Source organism: Rana temporaria, chromosome 2 (assembly GCF_905171775.1).
Source record: "Rana temporaria chromosome 2, aRanTem1.1, whole genome shotgun sequence".
In the NCBI taxonomy this organism is placed as follows: Eukaryota; Metazoa; Chordata; class Amphibia; order Anura; family Ranidae; genus Rana; species Rana temporaria.
In genome coordinates, this window is record NC_053490.1 from 32,723,771 (window position 1) to 32,751,426 (window position 27,656).

Below are 27,656 nucleotides of genomic sequence, written 5' to 3' on the forward strand. Positions count from 1 at the left end.
CTTGGTGATGAACAGATGCGTGCTCTTATTCAGATCAGTAGAAATCCACCGTCACCAATTAATACACCCGAAGTGAATGGATATAGATGGCTCCTTACCACAAGGTATTGCTTCTTACTTTGGTATCAAAAAAGGAGTCATGTAAGGCTTTTTACAGGCAAACCTGTATGGTCAGATGGATCTTGACAGTACTTAACTCGTGATCAGAGATATCCCAGTTGATGCATGAAAAATAGAGTAATGCCGAACATAGTGTAATTTGTTTATTAAAAACGTCTAGGGAGCTGCGGTGGCTCAACGCGATTGGCACTGCGCTGATAAGCCATTCACCTCTGCAGCTAGGGGTTCGGATCCCGGTCTCGGCTACATGTGAATTGAGTTTGGTGGTCTCAGCCCGGCTCCCGGTGAGTGTGCTATGCGAGGTAAGCCTGTGCTTAGTACGCCCACCCCCTCCCACAAAAACCACCACACTTACACGCATTCGAAATTGGGTTAACATGCACGCACTTTGACCACGCGGTCTCTAAAAAAGAGAGGCGAAGGACTAATGGGGCTGGTTGAGCGGGCAAATCCTCTCACTCCCTTATAGGGAGTCCCTCTGCCCCGTTGGGCTTCAAAACGGAGCAGGTAGGGCGGGCTGTGTGGGAGGACCCCCTCACACACCCGCCATTGCCACCCGGGGCATGGAGAAAGGTGGCAGATTGCCTCTGGGGGAGGCCTACCTACTCCCAACTCCTGCAGTCCGGCTCCTCTCTCTCGAGTACACACACAAAATACACTTAAAAAAATGAATAATAGAAAAAAAAAATAGGTGCAGTGTGCTACTGCTTAAAAAATGATGGCATATCCTGGGTGCTAGACTCGAGTATCAAGCGAGTCTCCGGCGTGCGTTCCACCTCAGATTCGATCGGAACCAGCGGGACAGGAAGTGACGAAATGCCGTGCGTGAATAGGTACCGCCTCGACGTACGTTTCGTTGTGAACGTCTTCAGGAAGCGTCTTAGTAGCCAGCCAAGAGTCTTTCAATTCTTGTTTGAGGTATCTTTGCCCATTCTTCCTTACAAAAGTCTTCTTTGAGATTTCTGGGCTGTGTCACAAACTGCTCTTTTAAGGTCTATCCATAGATTTTCAATTATGTTGAGGTCAGGAGATTGTGAAGGCCATGGCAAAACCTTCAGTTTACACCTCTTGATGTAATCCCCCGTGGATTTTGAGGTGTGTTTAGGATCATTATCCATTTGTAGAAGCAATCCTTCCTTTAACTTTAGCTTTTTCACAGATGGCATCAAGTTACCATCCAAAATTTGCTGAAATTTTATTGAATCCATTTTTCCTTCTACTCGTGAAATGTTCCCTGTGCCACTGGCTGCAATACAACCCCAAAGCATGATCGATTCACCTCCATGCTTAACAGTTGGACAGAGGTTCTGTTAATTAAATTCTGTGCCCTTTCTTCTCCAAACGTACCTTTGCTCATTCCAGCTAAAAAGTTCTATTTTAACCTCATCGGTCCACAGAACTTGTTTCCAAAATGCATCAGGCTTGTCTATATGTTCATTTGCAAAGTTCAAACGCTGATTTTTGTGGTGAAGACGTAGAAGAGGTTTTCTTCTGATGACTCTTCCATGAAGACCATATTTGTACAAGTATCTCTTTATAGTGGAATAGTGTACCACAACTCCAGTGTCTGCCAGATCTTTCTGGAGGGATCGTGCAGTCAAACGTGGGTTTTGAATTGCTTTCCTCACAATCCTGCGAGCTGTTCTGTCTGATATTTTTCTTGGTCTTCCAGATCTTGCTTTAACTTCCACTGTTCCTGATGACTGCCATTTCATAATTACATTCTGAACAGAGGATATTGACATCTGAAAACGCTTTGCTATCTTCTTATAGCCTTCTCCAGTATTGTGAGCGTCAACTATTTTCAGTTTTAGTTTTCTAGACAACTGCTTAGAAGAACCCATGGTGCTGATTGTTGGGGCAAGGTCAGATGAGTCTGGGCATTTAAAACCTTTGAGATTGACATCACCTGGTCTACCCAGACGATGATTGAGAACAATCCATGACACTGGCAGGTCTCAGCTTTGTTTTCTGTAATTTTGAAAGTGTAAATGATGGAAATAAAATCTAACTTTTTTTGACATATTATAAGAATGTCTAATCTGTAATTTGATGCCTTTTGGAGATTTTTCCATCTTTCCTTGGCTTCGTTATGCACATTAATACAAATTTTTACCTGGGGTGCCCAAACTTTCGATCCCCACTGTACATACTGCCACCCTAAACCAATATGGGCCTGTCACTCAGCCCCAAAGTATATGGAATAAGATTTTGACGCAAACTCCACAATCTCTCCCTCTGGCTCTGCACCCAGCCACTCACCGACACCTGCCCTGGATCCTTCCTGAAGGACTTACTCCGGACGTGCAGACCAACTGTCTCTCCTAGCTCCTGTTACAGGACACCTGTCACGTACCTTAAGGATGAGCCCGACGTGCAGGAAGTGGCTGCTGTTGCTCCTCTGATCCCGGACCCCTGGTAGAGTAGACAGGGGGAGCGGGAATGCAGAGTCGCACAAGCGCCAGGGATGACGCTGGTGCAGGGGCCGGATGGAGCTTCTGCGGAGTCCAAGGAAGTCTCTGAGAGGCAGGTGCAGGCCGGTAAGTAGCAGCCTGGATGCAGGAGCACTGGAACAGCAGGTAAGCCGGAAAGGAAGGTATTCTGAAAGTCTGGCCGCAGCAGGTCCCAGAAGACTGGACAGGGTCCCAGAAGACTGGATAGGCAGGAGCAGCCGGACTGGTAACAGGAGAGGCCCAGGTAACAGAGAGGTCGACTAGCCGGGTCGGCAACAGACGGTCAGCGGAGTACCAGGGGTCAGGCAGAAGGATGGTCAGAGCAAGCCGAGGTCAGGGCAGGCGGAAGACAGGAACAACGAAGACAAGCCGGGTATCAGGATCTGGATCAAGCAGGAGTAGTTGGTACAGGTACAGGTACAGGTACAGGTGGTCTCAGGAAACGCTGCAGACCGGACAGCAAGGGGCCAGGCTCCCAGGACACTTTAAGTAGGTTGTTTTGGCGCCAAATGGACGCCTGCACGTGCCCGCGCGCCGTTACCGCCGGTGCGCGCTCCCGTGCGCCGTTACCGCCGGTGCGCACGTGCACGAGCGCGATGCCGTGGTTGCGCGCGCATTGCGCGTGCCGATGCGCCGCTAGCGCCCTCTGGTGGCCGAGGTAATTCATGACATTGCCCCCCCCCAAGGGGCAGCCTCCGGATGCCCAACTGAGTCATCTTCAGCGGGTGAGAGTCTTTAAACAACTGAATTAGTCTTTCGGCGTGTATGTTGTTCTCCGGTTCCCATGAATTTTCCTCTGGCCCATACCCCTTCCATTTAACAAGGAACTGAATTTGGTTGCGTCTCTTCCTGCAATCCAGGATAGATTCCACCTCAAATTCCTCCTCACCGTCGACTAATACTGGTTCTGGGGGATCGGTATCCCGTCCAGGGAAGGAGTTGGGGACGTCCGGTTTGAGCAGGGCCACGTGAAACACCGGGTGGATTCGAAAGGACTCCGGTAAGTCAAGTTCGTAGGCCACCTCGTTTATCCTTCTCTTGACAGCAAAGGGACCCACGAATTTAGGACCCAGTTTCTTCGTAGGGCATGCAAGCCTTAAGTTCAAAGTGGACAAGTAAACTTTAGTTCCGGGTACTAAGTTGAGTTCCCCCTTCTTCTCCTGTCAAAGATTTCCTTATTACGTTCCTGTGTTTGGGTCATGGTTTCCTGCAGGATCCTGTTATTTGAGTTAAAGAAATCCAAGGTGTCTTGAACGGCGGGTACCGTACTTTCTGGAACAGAATTAGAGAGGAACAGTGGGTGGAACCCGTAGTTGGCAAAAAAAGGAGACTGTTTGGTGGCCGAATGGATAGAATTATTATAGGCGAACTCCGCCAAGGGCAGCAGAGAAACCCAGTCTTCTTGCGAAAAGGACGAGAAGCAGCGGAGATACTGTTCAAGGGTCTGATTCGTCCTCTCCGTCTGCCCATTTGACTGGGGGTGGTATGCTGAGGAAAACGATAGGCCAATCTCGAGACTACTGCAAAGTGCCCTCCAAAACCTAGATGTGAACTGTACTCCACGGTCGGACACAATATCCGCAGGAACGCCGTGGAGTCTGACAATTTCTCTGATGAAGGCTTTAGCCGTCTCTGGAGCCGAGGGTGTGCCCTTTAAGGGGACAAAGTGTGCCATCTTAGACAGCCTGTCCACTACCACAAAGATAGTGGTGAAGCCCTCTGATGGGGGAAGTTCCACGATGAAGTCCATGGAGATCCTTCTCCAAGGTCTTTCCGGTACGGGTAATGGTTTAAGGAGCCCCCAGGCTCTGAGTTTACTACCTTTGTTTCGAATGCACGTAGTGCATGATTCCACATACTCTTTGCAGTCCTTTAGAAGTTGGGGCCACCAAAAGGTGCGTTGCAGAAGTTCAGCGGTCTTTTGTATCCCAAAGTGCCCAGCCAGCTTGTGGTCATGACAGGAGCCCAGAACATTAACTCGCAGCCCCTCGGGTACGAAGATCTTATCCCGGTACCATAGCAGACCGTCCCTGGATTGTAGCTCCGGATCAGGTGGAAAAGAAATGCCAGCGGATGCCTGCCTGATCTGGGGTACCAAGTCTCTTTGTAGTAGCAAAAAGTTCCCTGATGACAGAATAGTATCCGGAGGATTGGGAGGCTCCGAACTGGCGTACATGCGGGAAAGAGCATCCGGTTTGACATTTTTCGACCCTGGCCTGTACGTGATGTGGAATGAAAACCTTGTAAAAAAAAGTGCCCACCTGGCCTGGCGTGGTCTAAGTCTCTTGGCTACCTTTAGGTACTCCAGGTTTTTGTGATCTGTAAAAATCAAAATCGGGTGCGCTGCTCCTTCCAGGAGGTACCGCCACTCCTCCAAGGCGGCTTTTATCGCCAACAGCTCTCGGTCTCCAACATCGTAATTTTTTTCTGCTTCAGATAGTTTACGGGAAAAGTAAGCGACGGGATATAGCAATGCCTTGGGACCCTGCCTCTGAGAGAGGACTGCTCCAACCGCGGTTTCAGATGCATCCACTTCAAGAATGTAGGGCAGGCTTGCGTCGGGATGTCTCAGAATGGATGCCGAGGTGAACAAGCCTTTCAGGGTTTCGAAGGCTGCTTGGGCCTCTGGTGTCCAGCGAAACCGAGCAGACAGTTTAGTCAAGTCCGTTATAGGAGAAATGATGTTGGAAAAGGCTTTGATGAACTTCCTATAAAAATTCGCAAACCCGACGAATCGCTGAACACTTTTTCTGTCAGTCGGAGCTGGCCAGTCAAGTATTGCGGAAACTTTCTGAGGATCCATCTCAACGCCCCTTACAGAGATGATAAGTCCCAGAAACTGTATACTGGGGCGCTCGAACTCGCATTTGCTGGGTTTTGCGTACAGTCCGTGGATACGGAGACGTTCAAGCACCTTCCTCACATGTACACGGTGTTTCTCTAGGGAAGGGGAGAAGATTAGGATATCATCCAGATAGACAATCACAAAGAGGTCCAGATAATCTCTAAAAATGTCATTGACAAAATGTTGGAATGTTGCCGGAGCATTACAGAGCCCAAAGGGCATGACTAGATATTCAAAGTGCCCGAAACGGGTACGGAAGGCGGTCTTCCACTCATCGCCTTCGCGTATGCGGACAAGGTTGTAGGCCCCTCGGAGGTCCAATTTAGTAAAAATGACCGCGGACCCCAGACGCTGAAATAGTTCGGGTACCAAGGGAAGAGGGTATCTGTTTTTAATAGTTATTTTGTTGAGTTCCCGGTAGTCCACACAGGGGCGAAGGGAATGGTCTTTCTTTTCAACAAAAAAGATGCCTGCACCCGCGGGTGACGTGGAGGCACGGATGAACCCCCTCCTCAAGCTGTCATCGATATAGGTTTTCAGGGTCTCAAGTTCAAGTCCGGTTAAGGGGAAGATCCTTCCGAAGGGGACTTCGGCACCAGGGAGGAGTTCGATGGGGCAGTCATAGGCCCTGTGGGGTGGGAGGGTCTCGGCCCCCTTTTTGCTGAAAACATCCAGATAGTCATGATAAATTTCTGGGACGGATTGACGAGTCTCAATGTCAGAGTCCGAACAGAGTAATGGCAGGGGTGGAGACGGTAGTTGCAGGCAATGCTGTCGGCAGAATGGAGAGTTGAAGTCAATTTTACCAGTGGCCCAGTCAATCTGGGGGTTGTGGACTTGGAGCCATGGTACTCCCAGTATGACAGGGAACAGAGGGGAGTTGATCACATCCAAGCATAAGAGTTCGTGGTGGTTATCGGCAATGGTGGTGGCAAGAGGCTGGGTCTCCTGGGTAACGGGACCAGATTTTAACACCGAGCCGTCTGCTAAGTACACAGAAAGTCCAGTAGTCCTGGGGCGGAGAGGAATCTGATATCTGAAGGCAAATGATTGATCCAAAAAGCAGCTACAGGCTCCTGAATCAATAATTAGCGCTGGTTTGTATAGTTCTTCCTGGAAGCTGGAATAAAACAAGGATAGCCAGATGAGTGGAATTGCTTGGACGGACAGGTAGGGATACAGACGACAAGGATTGACACTTACGCAGCTTGGCAGGACAGGTCCTCACGTAGTGTCCGGACTCCCCGCAATACAGGCACAGGTTGTTGGCCCTACGGCGTTGTCGTTCCTCCGGAGTAAGTGAAGGGCGAAGGAGGCCTAGCTGCATAGGCTCTGAATTATCAGGGGTAGAAGAGGCTGTGGGCGCTGGTAGAGGTGGATTGAACGTGGAAGGTACCCGTGGCATCATCCAGACCGGACGGGATGGAGCAGTGGTCCTTTCAGTCCTGCGCTCCCTCAGGCGTCGATCGATCTGGATGGTCAAGTTGATTAAAGCGTCCAGGGTCCCAGGAACTCCTACCCGGGCCAGCTCGTCCTTTAGCGGTTCGGACAGGCCAAGGCGAAACTGGTAGCAGAGAGCCGAGTCGTTCCAGGTTGTGTCAGAACACCATTTGCGGAATTCGGACACATAGTCTTCGGCGGGTCTGCGACCCTGTTGTAGAGCATGTAATGCGGCTTCTGCAGTGGCGGTCTGATGCGGGTCCTCATAAAGCAGAGACATAGCCTGGAAAAAGGCGGTTAAGTTGTCAAGTGATTCATCCTTGATCTCCATGAGGCGATGAGCCCAGGTTTGCGGTTCGCCAGACAGTAGCGAAACGACGAAGCCCACCTTAGTAGCTTCCAGAGAGAAAGTCCGGGGTTGGAGGGCGAAGTATAATTCGCAAGCGTTGCGGAAGGCTCGGAATTTGTTACGTTCTCCCGCAAACCTCTCGGGCATGGGAACTTTAGGTTCAGGTGGCAGCATTATTACTGATGGCGAAGCGGATGCTCCTGAAGTCGCAGAGGCTGTGGCAGGAGTGGACAAGGCTTGGACCCGATTTTCCAGACGTGTGTAACCTTCTTGCAGGGTTCGGACGGCCTGGGTTAGTCCTTCCAAATGGCGGCAGAGTTCCTGCATCGGATCCACTCCCTGCGCGGGCTCGGACATGGCTATCCGGTACTGTCACGTACCTTAAGGATGAGCCCGACGTGCAGGAAGTGGCTGCTGTTGCTCCTCTGATCCCGGACCCCTGGTAGAGTAGACAGGGGGAGCGGGAATGCAGAGTCGCACAAGCGCCAGGGATGACGCTGGTGCAGGGGCCGGATGGAGCTTCTGCGGAGTCCAAGGAAGTCTCTGAGAGGCAGGTGCAGGCCGGTAAGTAGCAGCCTGGATGCAGGAGCACTGGAACAGCAGGTAAGCCGGAAAGGAAGGTATTCTGAAAGTCTGGCCGCAGCAGGTCCCAGAAGACTGGACAGGGTCCCAGAAGACTGGATAGGCAGGAGCAGCCGGACTGGTAACAGGAGAGGCCCAGGTAACAGAGAGGTCGACTAGCCGGGTCGGCAACAGACGGTCAGCGGAGTACCAGGGGTCAGGCAGAAGGATGGTCAGAGCAAGCCGAGGTCAGGGCAGGCGGAAGACAGGAACAACGAAGACAAGCCGGGTATCAGGATCTGGATCAAGCAGGAGTAGTTGGTACAGGTACAGGTACAGGTACAGGTGGTCTCAGGAAACGCTGCAGACCGGACAGCAAGGGGCCAGGCTCCCAGGACACTTTAAGTAGGTTGTTTTGGCGCCAAATGGACGCCTGCACGTGCCCGCGCGCCGTTACCGCCGGTGCGCGCTCCCGTGCGCCGTTACCGCCGGTGCGCGCGTGCACGAGCGCGATGCCGTGGTTGCGCGCGCATTGCGCGTGCCGATGCGCCGCTAGCGCCCTCTGGTGGCCGAGGTTATTCATGACAACACCTCTCCATGACCGTGTAAGAAGAGGCTCCCTTCCAGCTCCCGAGCTCCTCTGCCGGAGTTACCCCCTGGTCTGAGAGTGTGTATTGGACAAGCTGACTGTCAGACAGAAGCAATTTGGCAGTTGTGCAACCACCCGATTGCTTCTGAACATCCCTGGTAATACACTCCCTGAACTGGCATGGCGGTTGCCGCCAGGCAGAGTTGGGGGCCCCAAGAGAACATCCGTCCACTCACCTCTCCTTGCTGACCCTGAAGCGATATGTACAACTTTACTCTGGGTTCCCCCCTTCACGTTCCCTGATGACCTGCTGTAGGGACTTTTATAGTGTCACCAATGTAAAATATAGGGTACTGTAGCTTGTCGCCATTTCATGGGCACAATTTTAAGGCTTGTTGTGATGGGAATTTATTTAATGCATTTCCTAAACTGTTGCGCTAAAATCATTCAACATTAAAGTAGAAGTACAGCCAAAGCTCACAGTAGTGCAATTAATTTTTCACTCCTGTGACCCATTTTTAGCAGAGAGCAGGCTGAAGTTCGCTCTCAGATGACGTCACAGAAGTCAGTCCAGGCACCGCGTCATCCCAACAATGGAGTCTGGATCTGCCAGATCCCTGGACCGACACCCGGCTCAGCCTCTTAGGCCCCTTTCACACTGGGCGGATCAGTAATGATCCACCTCCGTATGCTCAGCGGGGATCGCTTTGTTGATCCCCGCTGAGCCGGCGGATGACAGGGCTGTCCCAGCGCACTGTGCAGGGACCACCCTGTCTTTTCTCCGCTGTCCCCTATGGGGGGATCAGATGAACACGAACCGCGTGTCCGTGTTCATCCGATCCGCAGACGGAAGGAAAAATAGGGTTTTCTTCCGTCTGCAGAATCGTAGCATTGCAGAGAGGGACGAGATGTTCATCAGCTGACACCCGCAATCTCATAGGGACCAATGTATGTCCCTTTTTCATCCGCAAACGGATAGATGAAAAAGCGGACATACAGTCCGCAGTTGTGAAAGGGGCCTTAGTGAGCCACAGAGAGCTTGAGCCGGTTGCTCTGCCCCCTCCACAGCCCAGCACTCCAATAAGCAGAGAGCTGTCACTGACAGTCTATAGCTCTTTGCTCGGGAAGCTGTCAGAACCGAGCGATCGGCGGTGTTTGATCTCTCCGTTCTCAGTGTTGGAGGCGCCGGGGCACAGACGCAGCATCGAACCGATGCTGCATCCACCCAGGTAAGTATGAATTTGACAAAAATTGAAAACCCATACTTCTCTTTTAAAATTCTCTAGGGTGTCTGCTTTCAGAAAATATATATAGCTAGATTCACATAGCTTGCCGTAACTTTGCGGCAGTGTAGCGTAGCTTCTTTACACTACGCCGCCGTAAGTTAGCGAGGCAAGTACATGATTCTCAAAGTACTTGCCTGCTAAGTTACGGCTGCGTAGCGTAAACCGGGCGGGCGTAATGGCGCCTAATTCAAATTTAGCTGAGGGGGCGTGTTTTATGTTAATGGGGCTTGACCTGACATTTTCTACGTTTTCTTTAAACTGCGCATGCGCCGGGCGCCTACATTTCCCAGTGTGCATTGCGTCTAAGTCCGCCGCACGGGCCTATTGATTTCGACGTGGACGTAAACTACGTAAATCCCTATTAACGGACGACTTACGCAAACGACGTAAAATTTTTGAATTTCGACGCGGGAACGGCGGCCATACTTAACATTACTATTCCATCTATTTGATGGAATAACTTTAGGCGGCCTATCTCTTACGTAAACGGCGTAAATGTACTGCGGCAGCCAGGCGTATGTTCGTGAATAGGTGTATCTACTGATTTGCATATTCTACGCCGACCGCAATGGAAGCGCCACCTAGCGGCCAGCAGAAATATTGCAACCTAAGATAGGACGGCGCAAGCCGTCGTATCTTAGATATGTTTAAGCGTATCTCTGTTTGAGAATACACTTAAACATAGGTCGGCGCAGATTCTGAGTTAGGTCGGCGTATCTCCTGATACGCCGACCTAACTCTTACTGAATCTAGCTAACAATGTTTTGGGGGTTTCATGTACTGTAAACTTTAGGCCTAAAATATATTTTTTGTAGCATGTGCAAAAAAACAGAAAAAAAGTCTCTAACAGCGAAAGGGTTAAATAGCATTACCCATGTTGTATAGCCAGCCTGATAAATCCTTTCCTGTTTTTTATTAGCAACGTGAAAGCGCCAGGTCGTGCATCCAGTGACTCCGGAGCTCCACCCACTGCGACGACTACTGCTTTTCCACCCTTCTTGTCCCTCAGCAAATATGAAGCACTTTCTTTGTCAGAGGGGATCAGTCCTAGGAAAGGATAACAATGAAGGGCAGGTAGTTAGACACATATCACACATACAAAGCCCCAGCTGATTCAGAGGAAGGCGAATAAAATATGCATTTCATGCAAGTCCCAAATTTGCTTCCTGATACCAACAATCAGAAAATAAGTGAACCCATGAATTAATTACTTCAACAAAAGTGAATTGGAGTTAATAGTTAGCACCTTGTTCCAATTATTGAAATTAGTTTGGTGGTGTGGTTAAAGCTACTTTGATTTATAAAAGACAAAGGGCCAGATCCAGAGAGAGAGTACGCTGGTGTATCTACTGATACGCCAGCGTACTTTCAAATTTCCAGCGTCGTATCTTTAGTTTGAATCCTCAAACCAAGATACGAAGGCATCTGGGTTCGATCCGACAGGCATACGGCTTCGTACGCCTTCGGATCGTAGATGCAATACTTTGGCGTCCGCTGGGTGCAGTTTGCGTTGTTTTCCGCGTCTGGGAATGCAAATGAGCTTTTTCCGACGATCCACGAACGTACGCGCGGCCGTCGCATTCTCTTACGTCGTCTCTAGTCGGCTTTTTCCGGCGTATAGTTAAAGCTGCTATATGCTGCTATATGCGGCGTATAGATAGACTTGCCATGTTAAGTATGGCCGTCGTTCCCGCGTCGAAATTTTTTTTTTTTTTGCGTAAGTCGTCCGTGAATAGGGATGGACGTAAGTCACGTCTAAGTTAAAAAAATGACGTCGTTGCGACGTCATTTCGCGCAAAGCACGGCGGGAAATTTCGAATTGGAGCATGCGCAGTTCAATCGGCGCGGGGACGCGCTTCATTTAAATGAAGCACGCCCCCTAATCGCCGATTTAAATTCCGCCGCCAGAAATACACTACGCCGCCGTAACTTACGGCGCAAAATCTTCCTGGATTCGACTTAAAGCCAGGTAAGATACGTCGGCGTAGCGTATCCCTGATACGCTGCGCCGATCCATTTCTATGTGGATCTGGCCCAAACATTTTAAAATAGCTGTTCATAAGAAGCATCAGTTATGGGCTGGAATCTCAAAGTGTTTAGTCATCAGTGGCGGCCCATCCATTAGGGGCACGGGAGCGCCACCCCCTCTATCCATGGCCACCACCCCCATGCTCTCTCCACATCCGCTATTCTGACAGGAAACCGCCACCCCCCTTTTCATGTGTCCGTATTCATGTGTAAGTTCAGAGTAAGCTATTTCAGTACAGTAAAGGAGCTTGTACAACTTTTCAGGACTGAAGCAAAGTGTGGAATTCAGCCAATCCGCCAATGACCATCAAGAGGCTTTAATGTTTGCCAACATATAATCTCTCCTCATCGTAGTGCCTTTGTAGCCAGCCCTTGAGTTCTATATGTGCCCCCCCCCCCCCCCCCCATGCGTTACAGCTGATTAACTAAAAGCCATGAGCCTTAATAATTTTCTGTGGCACCTCAGCCCCATCTCCTGATGTGTGCGTGCACTGTTCCTGAACTCTGTTGACTTACTTAAATGGAACTTACCTCCGGCCATTATGTAGTCTCTAAAGAATGGTGCTCGGAACCAGAGCGGTAACATCATCAGGTATGGTGTAATCCCGGGGAACAGCTCAGGAAACCCAGTGGCATACGTACAGAAATTGGTGAAGCCTCCAGCCACCAGAACACCATGAGGGTGGAAACCAATCAGATAGTTTTGGCGAGGGTCGAGATCTGCTGTCTTCACTAACTGCAAAACACAAAAATCAGGGTCACTAAAGGTTGGGATAAAACTATACCGCTGCCAAGGATGTTTATAGTAACAATGAGCATAAGGTTAACCTCTGTTCCAGTTTCCCTGTCTCTGTTGCAAGGGGTCAGTCCCCAGGCAATGGGCAACCCATTATTTATCCCCAGGAGCTGACACCCTAAACATCACAGCGTTACCTACTCCTGACCCCTGAACTTTCTGTGTTACTTACTCCTGACCCCTAAATATTACTTACCTCCGACCCCTGAATTCTTATGTGTTACTTAATCCTGACCCCTGAATTCTTATGTAGCACTTAATCCGGACCCCTAAATTCTTATGTGGTACTTCACCCTAACTCCAAATCTTTCTGTTACTTAATCCTGACTCCTAAATATTACTTACCTCTGACCCCTGAACTCGGTGTATTACTTACTCTTGACCCCATATTACTTACTTCCAACCCCTGAACTCGGTGCATTACTTAATTCTGACCCCTGAACTCTGTGTGTTACTTACCCTTGACCCTGAATTCTTAGGTGGTACTTAATCCTGACCCCTGAATTCTTATGTGGTACTTCATTCTGACCACTGATCTTTCTATGTTACTTACAGAAAGGTCAGGGGTCAGGATGATTTTCGCCTTTAGCAGCATTTATGGAGGTTTTCTATATATATTTGCGCTGATTGCACCCCTCTTTTTTGTATTCTTGCACCTTTCGCTTTCGCCTTGAGCAGCATTTATGGAGGTTTTCTATATATATTTGCGCTGATTGCACCCCTCTTTCAGGATGAAGTACCACAGAAAGATCAGGGGTCAGTGTTACTTATGCCTGACCCCTGAACTTTGTGTTACTTACTCCTGACCCCTAAATATTACTTACCTCCGACCCCTGAACTCGGAGCATTACTTAATCCTGACCCCTGAACTCTGTGTGTTACTTACCCTTGACCCCTGAATTCTTAGGTGTTGCCTAATCCTGATCCCTGTTACTTACTCTTGACCCCTAATATTGCTGTGTTACTTAATCCTGACCTTTCTGTGTTATGTCATCCTGACCCTTGAACTTTCTGTGTTACCTAATCCTGACCTGAACTTTCTGTGTTACCTAATCCTGACCCCTGAAGTTTGTGTTACCTAATCCTGACCCCTGAACTTTTTGTGTTACCTAATCCTGACCCCTGAACTTTCCGTGTTACTTAATCCTGACCCCTGAACTTTCTGTGTTACCTAATTCTGACCCCTCAACTCAGTATTACCTAATATAGACACCAGAACTCTGTGCACTGCTTAATCCTGATCCTTGCACCCCAAATTTATTTTTTAAACTCTGGTAGCTTTAGACTAGCAAAAGTATGCATATTCCAGAATATGGTAAATTGGCAAAACTAAGTCGTCACAGAAAATTGAAGATTGTAAATGGTTCTAAATACACAAATACACAAAGTGATATTTGATACAGAACCTGGGAGGGTGGTGTGGAAAACCAGGGAGCTGTGGGGTGAACAGGGGTGGTTGTTGGGGTGGACATGGGGGTGGTGTGAATGACAGGAGAGCAGCAGGGTGAACAGGGGGTTGGTGGTGTGGACAGGAGGGCAGTAGAATGAACAGGGGGTTGGTGGGGTGGACAGGAAGGTAGTAGAGTGAACAGGGGGTTGGTGGGGTGGACAGGAGGGCAGTGGTGTGGACAGGGGGGCAGTGGGGAGAACAGCGGGGCATTTTCTGTATGTTGTGGTATGAATAACCTCTTAGGATTAGATCCTCTATCTGTTTTTTTTTTTTTTTAAGCTTAACAAAAATGAAACACCACACTACTGCTAAAAAGTCCAGATACAACTTTATTCCAATAAGAATCAGGAGGGCAATCTAAAAAGTATGCAATGTGCTTGGGAGGAGGGGGGGGGGTCCAAAAATGCCCCATAGGGCTAGAAAAAACATAAGGACATCTCCATATCAGTACAATATCCCCTCCTCCATAGTTAAAACCAAATACCTAATAATGCCGGACATATAAAAATGAATGTCAGATAACGCCAGAGGTAGCCAGAGGCTCTAATAGGCTTCAAAAAAGGGTGGGCTTGGGGCGCTGAGCACTTTACCCCGATCTCACTCAGTTGTATGACAATAGCAAATTAATTTTTGCTATTTACACACTCAAGTTCCTCCCTGCCAATCAGGAGGCAGGTCGTGAGAATTGGCCAAAGCTTCAGGCGATCCTATTGGATGACTAGCGCTTAGAAGGAACAGAGAGGAGACACACAGTGGAGGAAGCCGCGGGAGCGAACACTGGAGGCGCTGCCCGCATCCCTGGAGAGAAGCAGAGGACAGCACAGCCCACCTGCCCTAGATCGTGCCTGTCCGCCAGCCTCCCGGAGGGGGGGTTGGTGTGTGTGGAGTCAGTGGGGGGGCGGGCAGTGCTGTTAGTGCCGCACCACCAGGGGGGTGCAATCAGTGCCACGCCACCAGCCGCCTGGAGGGAAGGGGGTGCTTGTTTGTCGCCCCCGCAGAAGAAAAACCCACCCACCACCACTGGTCATTAGTACGGGGACAGCGCATCTTTTTTTTTAGCACTGATCACTGTATTAGTGTCACTGGTCCCCAAAAAAGTGTCACTCCGTGTCTGATTTGTCCGTTGCAATGTCACAGTAACACCATTACTAGTAAAAAATATATAAATAATAATAATATTCCATAAATATATCCCAGAGTTTGTAGATGCTAAACATTGCACATACCAATCAATATACGCTTATTGGTAAAAAAAAAAAAAAAAAATTGCCAAAAATATGTAGCAGAATACATATTTGCCTGAATTGAGGAAGAAATTTGATTTTTTTACATTTTTTTATTGGATATGGAAAAATTGGAAACAACTGCGCTATGTACAGTAGAAAAGCTGGGTTAATAAGCAGCAATTAATATGTGAAACAACATAGGAAAGACATGATAAAGGTGTAACTGCGCTAAACCAGAAAATTGGTATTCCTCATTAAGAAACACAATTGGAGGGCATAAAGCCCAAAAAATATATATTGTACCTAAAAATAAAAATAGACACAAATTCAGTGATACATATGAATAACAGTGATACACAGTGATATGTTATGGTTCCGGGGAGTGGCCAACGACCATGATGTGAGGAGGTGCTTTGCCTGAGCTCTGTCCATGCTGCACACAATCCTACCTCAATCCTGCTGAACCGATTGCCATCCGAGGATTCCACCGATCCCTACAGCTTCCAGGAAGCCTTGTGCCCGTCGGGAGATGGTCAAATACGGCCCACCGATGGAGGAAGCCTCAGGATTCGTCTCGCAGGCCCCACCATGTGAAACTGGGAAAGATGGTGCTGGTCACCATGCTACAGGCTTATGCAGCCAGCCATCCTCCTCCAGGGCTACACCGAGGCAAAAACCAGCAGGGAAGGGTGAGTCACATTCTTCACCCCCTATTCTGAGCCCAGAAGACCCCCTCCTCATATTACCAGCCAGGGACTCTGACCATGAGAACACTGACATGGATGCTGCTGATGTAGGCCCCACAGAGCCATCCCTGTCTCAGATCATGGCTGCCATCCAGCATAGCCATGCATCCCTGACCACTCAAATGGATTCTATTAAAACTGACTTATCCTTTCTGAAGCAGGATGTCCACAACCTCAGCCATAGAGTGTCTAATGCTGAACAACGCATCAGTACACTAGAGGATGAGATCCGTCCATTGCAGGGCTCTGTCAGGGAGCTGCGCCAGGCCCAGGAACACACTACAGATAGACTCACTGAAATGGAAGACCGTTTACGGAGGAGTAACCTTCGCTTCCTGGGGTTCCCAGAGGGGTCTGAGGGTAGGACCCCAGAAATGTTTATGGAAAGATGGCTGATCTCCACGTTTGGCGCTCCTACCTTCTCGCCACTATTCGCCATTGAAAGGGCACACAGAGTCCCCATGCGCCCCCTTCCTCCTGGGGCCCCACCACGGGCCATGATTATCAAGCTGCTTCATTTCAGGGACAGGGAGGCTGTTCTCAGAGCTGCCAGGGAGAAGGGAAGAGTGTCCTTTAATGGAAGCGGAATAACCATTTTTCCTGATTTCTCAGTAGCCACACAAAAGCAACGGGCCACCTTCATCGCCATTAAACGCAGGCTCCGTGAGCTTCAGCTTCCCTACGGCATGCTGTATCCTGCTCGTCTGAGAATCATCTACCAGGGCAAGGCCTACTTCTTTACTGATCCTAAGGAGGCATCCCACTGGGTGGACACCCTGGGACGTCCGGAACGCAGGAACCAGGACCGAAGGTCGCCCCCACACTGAAAGTGAACATGCTGAGTGTACTTTCCTTGACAACCCTTCTCTCAAATATTTTGGGGTGGTGGGGTACTCCCCTGCTGTGCCATGGTTTGCACACTATGTGTCCAGCCTGGAGGGCTGTGGTCATCCTGTTCCTGCTGATGCATTTACTATTATTTTCTTTGCCTTTTCTACCCCCATTTTTTGAACACCTTACCTGATGTTTTTTGAATCCTCCATCCTGATTCGGGATCACCTGATATGTTTGTTCTGTGCGGTTGCGGACAGCAGCCAGCGTCTAAGGACCTTTACCACTTCTCAGGGATTGTTGTTGGGGGGTTTGAGTCATGGCCACCCCGCCTTGCAATTTTGGTTTTGGGAACAAAGCTCTCATATGTTTGGGTTTGGGAGCCGGGAGGGTTAGGGTGGGCTGGGCTGTTCAGGGACTTTTGTTCGGGACTGTTTTTGTGTTTTTTGCACTTTTTCTGAAATGCTGGTACTTGTTGTTGCATGTTTATCTATGGGTCAGACTAGCTGGCCTTGCTACTATGCACCTAATATTATGTATTGCTGGAGCATTGTTATATGTTTCTGACTTACTCCTTAGTGTACGCATCCCTCGTGGTGCGTCGGGCGCCAGTTTCTGGCCACTCCCGGCGTGCGGCGAGGAATGGGTTCCTCCAGCCATACACTACATGCTTTTTCATGTCTAAATTACGTTTTGTGTCATGGAATGTACGGGGGCTTAATTCAAAAGTGAAAAGATCGTTGATGTTTGAATATTTGGCACGTCATAATCCGCATGTGATCCTACTCCAGGAAACCCACCTCCAGGGCTCTAGAGTAATGGCCCTTAAGCGGGCAAAAATCGCTTATGCTCTCCACTCCACATACTCTACTTATGCCAGGGGCACTTCCATCCTTATTGCCAAATCTGCACCAGTTAGCATTAAACATGTTAAGCTTGATCCTAATGGTTGCTTTGTGATTGTCGTGATAGAATTCATGGGTAAACCATATACGGTAACTAGCTTATATGCTTCGCCCCCATTCACTAAAGTATTCTTTGAGCGGGTAATGAACTCCATATTGGCGATAGCGGAGGGTCCCTTATTGATAGCGGGTGACTACAATACAGTATTGGATAATTCCATAGATAGGTTGCGTTGCTCTACACTACCTCCCACCCCCTTGGGATCCTTTTTAACTCAATTTGACTTGGTGGAGGTCTGGAGGTGGAAGCATGCGGATGGGAGGGAGTATTCTTGTCATTCTGAGTCTCACGGTACTTTATCCCGTATTGATTTATGTTTGGTCTCGTCAGATCTGTTGAATTCGGTGACTGAGGTCAAGTACCTCCCTAGGGCGGTGTCTGATCATTCCCCTTTGTTGGTGGACCTCGCCCTGGGCACCTCTCCCTCCTCCTATCGAGTGTGGCGGCTAAGCCCGTTATGGTTGGCGGATGAGGTTGTGGTGAACCAGTGTATGACAGAGATGGGTTCTTACTGGGTGACTAACAGGCAGAGCGCCTCAGTTCCGATGGTGTGGGACGCCTTTAAGGCCACCACACGTGGCTCTTTTGCTGCGGCCATTGGTCAGACGCGCAAGGCCTCGCTATCGAGACTGACAGATGCAGAGAGGTCTCTCAGAGAGGCAGAGGCCGCTTATTCAGCGACCCCCTCTCCTGAGACACACGCCGCTTGGAAGCATGGGGCCAGGGAACTGGACCTGGTGCTTTTGGAGCGTACTCAGAAGAAGCTGCTGTATCAGAATCAGCGGATCTTTGAGTTTGGGGATAAAAACAGTCGCCTCCTGGCGTATCTCTCCAGACCGGACTACCAGCCTTGTAGTATACCTAGGATTAAGGATTCCGGGGGAATTGTAGTAGAACAGAATAAGGAGATCATGGAGGCCTTTGTCACATTTTATTCTTCCCTTTATGCTACTAGAGCACATTACACAATTGTGGAATTGGATGACTATCTTTCTGAAATCTCACTGCCTAGGCTTCAGGCCCAACAGGCGACACTCCTTGACGCTCCTCTGACGGCTGAGGAAATTGGGGAGGCTATCCAATCCTTTGCCAGAAACAAAACACCGGGATTGGATGGTTTCCCCATCGAGTGGTATATGCAGTACAGGGATCTGCTTGTGCCTCATCTGGGCAGGGTGTATGATTTTTGCTATCAGGACGGGGCAGCTGCTGCCTTCTATGTCAGAGGCACTGATTGTCCTTATTCCTAAGCCACACAAGGATCACCTCCTCTGTGAATCTTACAGGCCGATCTCACTCATTAATTCGGACGTAAAAATTCTAGCAAAGGTACTTGCCCGGCGACTGAACACGGTCATTACTACCATTATTGGTGCAGACCAAACCGGGTTCATCCCGGGGCGATCGACCTCCATCAACCTACGTAGATTATTCACTAATCTGCAGGCAACCCATGAAGAGATGGGCTCTAGGGCCGTTCTGTCCTTAGATGCACATAAGGCATTTGACTCGGTCGAATGGCCTTACCTGCTGGAGGTCCTGGCGAAGTTTGGATTCGGCAATACCTTTATCAGGTGGGTGCAACTACTGTACTCGAAGCCCACTGCTAGACTAAGAGTGAACGCAGCCATATCTGATCCCTTTCCAATAAAGAGAGGCACCAGACAGGGGTGCCCTCTGTCGCCGCTGCTCTTTGCGCTGGCAATAGAGCCTCTGGCGGCGTTGGTGAGGTCCTGTGGGGCAGTCGCGGGGCTGACGATCGGGGGTCTAGAGGAGAAGGTATCTCTCTACGCTGATGACATGTTAATATACTTGTCGGACCCCCAGTCGTCCCTCCCGGCCCTGCTGGATCTCATTGGGAGGTTTGGCCGCTTTTCGGGATTCCAGGTTAATTGGGACAAGTCCATTCTGTTTATGATGGACCAGGCGACGTCGGTCCGGCTACCACCATCTTGTCCACTACAGATAGTCAGCTCCTTCCGGTACTTGGGAGTCATAATACAACATCCCATGGCCTCCTATGTCAAGACTAATTTAGACCCCCTCATAGGGCGCATGAAAACTACTTTCAAAACCTGGGCTAATCTTCCATTAACATTACTGGGTAGAATTAATATTTTTAAGATGATTTTCTTGCCACGATTTCTGTATGTTTTGGGTAATTCGCCAGTGTATGTCACAAAAAATAAATTCAAAGAGATAGATTCCATCCTCACCTCCTTTTTGTGGGGAGGGGGGGCGGTCAGGATTGCCAAGGACACCCTTCAGTTACCAGTACTGGAGGGCGGATTGGCCCTCCCCTGCCTTCAAATGTATTATATTGCCTCTCAATTGGCCCACGTACACTGGTGGTTTTACCCCGAAGCCAACAATGCAGCCACTGCATTGGAGGCAGCCATCCTCACCTCCTATGAATCCCTGCAAAATTTGATTCATCGTATGTCACTTGGGGGGCGGGAGGGAACGAGTATTATAGCTATGACTCTACGGATTATTAAACTCACTAAATTGCAAGTCCCCTCCAGCAGTAATACATACTCACCGAACACTCCACTGTGGGGGAATCCGAACCTTCCGGAATTTTTCCGTAGATCGGATGGGGGATACTGGTCGAAAAGGGGGGTAAAAACTATTTTACATCTGTTCTCAGGCAATGTGTTTCGTACTTTTGAGGAATTTCGTAGAGACTATAATCTGCCACGCACGGCTTACTTCCTTTACCTACAGATACGCCACACTGCAGCAACGCAGTTTGGCCTTCGTAACATAGTCATCCAGCTTTCTCGGCTGGAGCGACTACTAACTGACCCCTCGCACACCAAGTTAGTCTCCACATATTATGGGTCTCTCCTGCACACTACGACTCAAAGGCTGAGCAAAGCGGCTGCTAGCTGGAGAGCCGACATCCCTGAACTGACGGAGGAGATCTGGCAGGAGGTATTGCCCCTCCAGGTCCCTTCTGTCATTTCGTCCCGTGACAAGGTAATACAGACCAAACTGTTATATAGATCCTACTTCACACCATGCTTACTGTTCAAACTGAGCAGAATCCCCTCAGCGCTATGCTCCCGATGCGGCGCGGCCGATGGCACGTTCTTTCATATGATGTGGGAGTGTGCTCCGATTAGGAAGTTCTGGTCGGAGGTCACGGCCTTCATTAGCTCGCTGACTGAGATACCCAATATATGTAATCCTCTGAGGTGTTTACTGGGCCACATTGATGATGAGACTATATCTAAGAATATGCAAACCTTCCTGCGGATAGTACTGTTCTATGCTAAGAAGTCTATAACCTTCCACTGGAAGTCTCCATCCTTACCTACCATTACCTTTTGGCTCACCACCATCAATCGTGCTATACCGCTGTATAAGATGACATATGAGGCCAGAGGGTGTCCAAAAAAATTCTTGAAGGTCTGGGGCTCGTGGGTTGATTCCGAGAGCACCATACCTCCTGCTCCTTGAACTTTGACTGATACCTCTGCCCGTTGAATAGATCTAAGTGAGTAAATTAACGATTCTGTTGTTTTTCTCCCACCTTTCTCTGTGCGTTTTTATGAAAATGCTCAATGTGTACCAGCTACCAAAGTTTTGTAAAATGATGTACCGGGCGATGTTCGCCTAGGATGTGTGTTTCTTGTATTGTCTGTTTTGTATGTACAAAAATTTCAAAATAAAAATTTACCTTTAAAAAAAAATATGTTATGGTTCCGACCAACTGGGAACCCAACCTGCAAACAAGCGTGTATATAGATCAATGTCCTCTCCAGCCAATGCAAAAGGAGTTGCAATAAGTGAAAAAATAAATTGATCATGCAAAAATTATTGAAAAAAAGGGAGAAGCAAACTCAATAGTCAATTATTGAATAAATATCCCAGTGAGTGAATAAAGTCCATAGAAAAGTGTCAGATTAGAACACCCGTGCACAATCCGGCTGATAACTGCTTGTGGTCCCAGCGAACCTCATGTGAATCCACCACCATTGATAAAAATCTGCTTACCAGATTCAAAGGTCCTCATGGACCAAACCCAGCATATCACTCCAAACAGGGGAACTGGTTAGTGGTATATTCACGATACAGCAGAGCTTCACACTTATACTCAATGGCAGCGGTCATATGAAAGAAAGAAGTGCTTCCATAGCATAAAACCAGGGGTATTTTATTTAAAACAGGCACATAAGTAAACAACTCACATTTCAGACAATTTTCATAGGCATTCAAACCTGTAGCGCTTACAGGAAAAAAGACCGCTCGTGTAGAGATTACAACGATGAGAGGGGATGACGTCAGCACGTCGCTCGCTCCGCCCGACGCGTTTCGTGATAGGTCACTTCGTCTCGGGGCACGAGCGGCACGCTGGGCCATCCTCTCTTATGGACGACAAACACAATATGGATATGTTTCATAGCAGAAAGTAAAAAAAAAATTTTTGTTTCAAAATTGTCGGTCTTTTTTGTTTATGGCACAAAAAAGAAGAACCACAGAGGTGATCGCAGTGCCGGATCGCAAAAATATAGCCTGGCCGTGAAGGCGAGTAAATCTTCCGGAGCTGAAGTGGTTAAGAAGGGCCTTCCTGTGGTGATCTGGCCCCAGGTAAAATATAAATGCCAGTCATCGACCCCCATAGATAAATAAAACATGTATTTTGTGCATCGCTACCATTTAAATTCTATTACACCGAATTGTATTTTGCTTATTAAGCTCTCAGTGTCCTCGGAGATTTCACCCTGAACCTGAGTCCCCTCGAGTTCAAGTCCAATTCTGTTTAGGCTTCCCATTCTAGTTAAACACAAACTAGGAAAACAAACAGATTCTGGTTGATATCGCTCAATAGGTGACATATACAAAACAATGACAGAGCTTTGTTGGTTAATGATCACCAGGCCGAGCCCCTTCTCCGCGAGTTCGGTATCCTGTAAGCTACTAAAAAACAAACAGTATATAACCCCCCCACTAGTCATTGCACTGTAACTACATTTTTTTGTGATAAATGTTGAATAAATATAAAAATACATGCAGCATAACATTTAAAGAAATAGTTATATGGGTAACTGGCCCGCGCAGTTTCAGGGCTACCCTGGGGAGTGATAAAGGTGTAGATTCAGGTAGGGGCACGCAATGATACGGCGGCGCAGCGTATCGTATTTACGCTACGCCACCGTAACTTACAGGAGCAAGTGCAGTATTCACAAAGCACTTGCTCCGTAAGTTGCGGCGGCGTAGCGTAAATGGGGCTGGCGTAAGCGCACGTAATTCAAATGTGGAAGGGGGGGGGCGTGTTTTATGTAAACGTATGATGACCATGCGCCGTCCGTGTACATATCCCAGTGTGTATTGCTTCCAAGTACGGCGCAACGACGTATTGGTTTCGACGTGAACGTAAATTACATCCAGCCCTATTCGCGAACGACTTACGCAAACGACGTAAAAAATTTAAATTTCAAAGCGGGAACGACGTCCATACTTAACATTGGCTGCGCCTCCTAATAGCAGGAACAACCTTACGCCGAAAAAGCCTAACGTAAACAACGTAAATACATTGCGACGGGCGTACGTACGTTTGTGAATCGGCGTATCTAGGTAATTAGCATATTCTACGCCGACAACAACGGAAGCGCCCCTAGCGGCCAGCGTCAGAATGCACCCTAAGATACGACGGCATAAGAGACTTATGCCAGTCGTATCTTAGGCTAATGTCGGCGTATCTAGCTTTCTGAATACAGAAAGTAGATACGCCGGCGCAGATTTGAATTTACGTGGCGTATCTATGGATACGCCGGCGTAAATTCTCTCTGAATCTACCGCAAAATTTGTGTGTGTAATAAGAAAGTGAGGTTGGCTGATTACCCCACTCATTGAGAAGCAGGGCCGATCCAAGGCAGGGTGCACAGGGTGCTTTGCACCCAGGCGCCTGCAGAGGTGGGGGCGCCGAAGTGGCAGAGTTCTCCCCTCCCTCCTTCTCTCCTTGTTTGTGTCCGTCCAGAACTAGTGTTCTGAGCATAAGTATATGTCCGTCAAGAACTGATGTGTCTCTGACCATCTTCTGTACCATGTCTGTAGTCTCTGACCATCTCCTTTACTATGTCTGCAGTCTCTGACCATCTCCTGTACTGCGTCTGCAGTCTCTGACCAGCTCCTGTATTATCTCTGCAGTCTCTGACCATCTCCTGTACTAAGTCTGCAGTCTCTGACCAGCTCCTGTACTATGTCTGCAGTCTCTGACCATCTCCTGTACTATGTCTGCAGTCTCTGACCATCTCCTGTATCATGTCTGTAGTATGTCTGGGGGCTCTTTCTAACAAACTCTCTAACAGAAGCCCTCTCTGTGTCCATCAGAGAGCCCCCCCTTACAGGTCCCAATAAAGTACTCTGCTTCTCTTCCTGTATTTTGTTTATTGTTAACAGATCATGTAAGGATCCCAGGGTAATGAAGACTTTGTGGGGGAGCATCTCTGCGGTTGAGTCATTGCCATATAAACATTTGTACAGGGGAGGGGTTAGTAAAATGACCACGCCCATGTGGGGGCACCAGAAATATTTCTGCACCCAGGAGCCTGTGACCCTAGGATCGGCCCTGTTGAGAAGAGAGAAGGGAGTGACCCACTATTGTTCTGTCTTTGAGCCGAGTCATAAGACACTTGGCAATAGGTTCCACAAAAGAATGGGCAAATGTTTTCTAGCTATCATTCTTACGTAGACATCTGACCCTCTATAGCAGGGGTGCCCAACCTTTTGAAGGGCGAGGGCCACTTAAGCGACTTCATTACCGGTCGCGGGCCACAATGAGCAGAGCGGGTGGATGATAGGCTTGTGTCCACTCTGCATATGGAAAGAGGACACAGACACAGCCCACTCTATTCTATGGGCCCTTTGATCCAATCAGCCCAGATGGAAGGGACACAAGACCGTTTACATCTGCCGCTCCAGGATGAATGGAGGGTTAGATTGATCGGGTGAAAGGTTTACCCACACCGCACCTGTGGCTTTCCTGCGGGTAAGCTGCACTTTGCCGTAGAATTCTATTATATCCTGCAGATGTGGTTCACTTTCTGAAACTGGACCAAACCCACAGGACCAAGCCTATGGCTCAATGCAGGTAACCCACAGGTGCACCACGCTGCACCTGTGGATCAGTTTGAAAGCAGCCCAGTAACCACTGCAGAACAGATATGCACGGATATACACTGTGATTTTAGTAATAAACATGCCTTTAACCACTTCCATACCGGGCCTATTTTGGCACTTCTCTCCTACATGCATAAATCATAATTTTTTTGTTAGAAAATTACTCAGAACCCCCAAACACTATATATGTTTTTTTAGCAGACACCCTAGGGAATAAAATGCCGGCCATTGCAACTTTTTATCTCGCACAGTATTTGCGCAATAATTTTTTGTGAATTAAAAAATAACAAAACAGTAAAGTTAGCCCAATTTTTTTGTATAATGTGAAAGATGAAGTTACGCCGAGTAAATAAATACCTAACATGTCACGCTTTAAAATTGCGCACACTCATGGAATGGCGCCAAACGTCAGTACTTAAAAATCTCCATAGGCGTCGCTTATTTTTTTTTTTACAAGTTACAAATTTAGAGTTACAGAGGAGGTCTAGTGCTAGAATTTTTGCTGGCTCTCTAATGCACGCGGCGATACCTTACATGTGTGGTTTGAACGGCGTTTACATATGTGGGTGGGACTTACGTGTGTGTTCGCTTCTAAACGCGAGCTAACGGGGATAGGGGCGTTTAAAAAAATGTTTTTTATTATTTTATTTTATTATTTTATTTTTTATTTTACTCAATTTCTTTTATTTTTACACTTTTTTTGTAATTTTTTTTTGATCACTTTTATTCCTATTACAAGGAATGTACACATCCCTTGTAATAGGAATGGTTTGTGACAGGTACTCTTTATGGAGAGATGCAGGGTCAATAAGACCACACATCTCTCCTCCAGGCTGGAAAGCATTAGATCGTGAAAAAAAATTCACCGATCTAATGCTTTCAGCCGCGTTTGCGGCTGTGTTTACATTCCAGGACCCGGGCGTGACGTCATCACATCGCGCCCGGGCCTCTGACGATCATAGAGATCTGGTCACCAGTCTACTCTATGATTTCCATCGGACGCCGTCGGATCGTTTCTCCGGGTCTCCGATGGCAAAGGAGAGCCCGGAGAAGCACCGGATGGCGGCGGGAGCGTCCCCTCCCGCCGCCTATAAGAACGATCAAGCGGCGGAACCGCCGCTATGATCGTTCTTATGGTGCAGGGATTCGCCGTCTGAAAAGATGTATATCTGAATGATGCCTGTGGCTGCAGGCATCTTTCAGATATCCACACTGAAAGTCCAGGACGTCATATGAAGTGGTTAATAAGTCTTCCATTCAGGTATCACCGGCTGTTGTGGCCCCAGGCAAAGTGCATTTGGCATCACTCCTCCTATGAAAGGAGCCAGTGCTATACAGGAGGCATCAGTCTATGTGGCTCTTCTGCGCAGTCTCTTGCTTGCACTACCACTTGCTTCTTTCACAAAACTGATGCTCTGGGATGGCAGATTGGCAAACCGTGATCTGAGCTTGCCAACCCACCATCCCAGAGCAGGAGGTTGCGGGCCACTTCAGAGGGCTCCGCGGGCCACATGTGGCCCCCCGGCCACTGGTTGGGCACCCCTGCTCTATAGTCACCCTAAAGCACCCATAGACATGAGATCATAGTTACCCAATTTGGCTAAGACCTTAGCGTTCTTGGTACCCTGTTAGAAAAATCATAGTTACAAAGTTGGTAAGGTTGAATAAAGACAATAGTCCAGTTCAACCTGTGTAGGTGTGTGTGGATTTTTTTTCCACATATTCCCATATGTTTTTGCTAAGATGCGCGTCCAAAAGTTTTTTAAACTAGCCATACTTCCTGCCAACACCACCGATTGTGGATGGGAGTTCCACATCCTTTTCGCCCTGACCATGAAACGCGGAGGTCCACCCAAAAATTGAACTTTCGCTTTTTGGAACCTTTCCCCCCTCAAATGTCACATTTGGCACCTTTCAGGGGGGAGGGGGGTGCAGATACCTGTATAATAAAGGTAGTTGCACCCACTTTCGGCATAGACTCCCACGGGAGTCACTGTTGAGATATTTGTATATCACAATCAAATCCCCTCTCAAGGGTCTCAAATTTAGCTTTTGTGGTCGTTCCTCATAATATCTGATGTGCACCTTGAGAATTCATTGAGAATTGCTAATACAGCCATCCAGATATTGATGCGTTCGTTTATCATAAACAGTCTTTCACAATAAAAAAATATAACATTAATTTGAGTTTTATTACTCAAATATATCAGTGATCGTTAGCTTGTGATCTTCCCAACTTTTTCTGCTTTTCAGCTATCCTTATTGTTAGTGTGTTTTATGTGTGGCCAATTCCTCTTCTTCCAATGTGGCCCAAGAAGGTCAAAATGTTGGACGCCCCTGTTCTAGATAGAGGTCTGTCTGACTGTCATCTGTCTTAATGTTCTGGTCCTGGATTACACCCATGATTGCTTGGATTTATGCCCGGTCTACTTTAAAAACTAACATTCGGTCCATCTGGCCCTCGTGATACCTACTATCTGGTAAAGCCAATAGGCTCTTCCCAATACTTACCTTTTATCCTGAGACGTGTTCTCTACGTCCAATGGGCTAGTTGATTCCTCATTACTTGAGCCAAGAAATGGTTTTTGAAGCACCAGGTGGCAAAATTCCAAATTAGGGAAAAAGGTTAAAGCCTAGTTTTAGCCCCCTTTGTCTCACATATTATGGCCACATCATGTCACAAGTCCTCTACCTCCAGCAGTGGATTTTCCTTGCCAACCTCTGGAGCTTCTCCTGTGCACCCATTGTGGCCTGATGGCAAGCCCTCAGGTGCATGTCCCTAACCTCCAAATAAGTGGAACTCATGACATTTTTTTTTAAAAGGCGTGGAGTTCCCCCTCAA

General features: G+C 48.2%; 1 protein-coding gene across 1 annotated transcript in view; it reads right to left on the bottom strand.

Moving 5' to 3' along the window:
* MOGAT2 (monoacylglycerol O-acyltransferase 2) overlaps positions 1 to 27,656 on the bottom strand; it is a 118,987-nt gene that overhangs the window by 23,697 nt on the left and 67,634 nt on the right. The window contains exons 3-4 of the mRNA XM_040340029.1: positions 12,203 to 12,407; positions 10,516 to 10,690 (exon numbers count right to left, since the gene is read on the bottom strand). Coding sequence (XP_040195963.1) covers positions 10,516 to 10,690; positions 12,203 to 12,407 — 380 coding nt within the window. The remainder of the gene's footprint in view (positions 1 to 10,515; positions 10,691 to 12,202; positions 12,408 to 27,656) is intronic.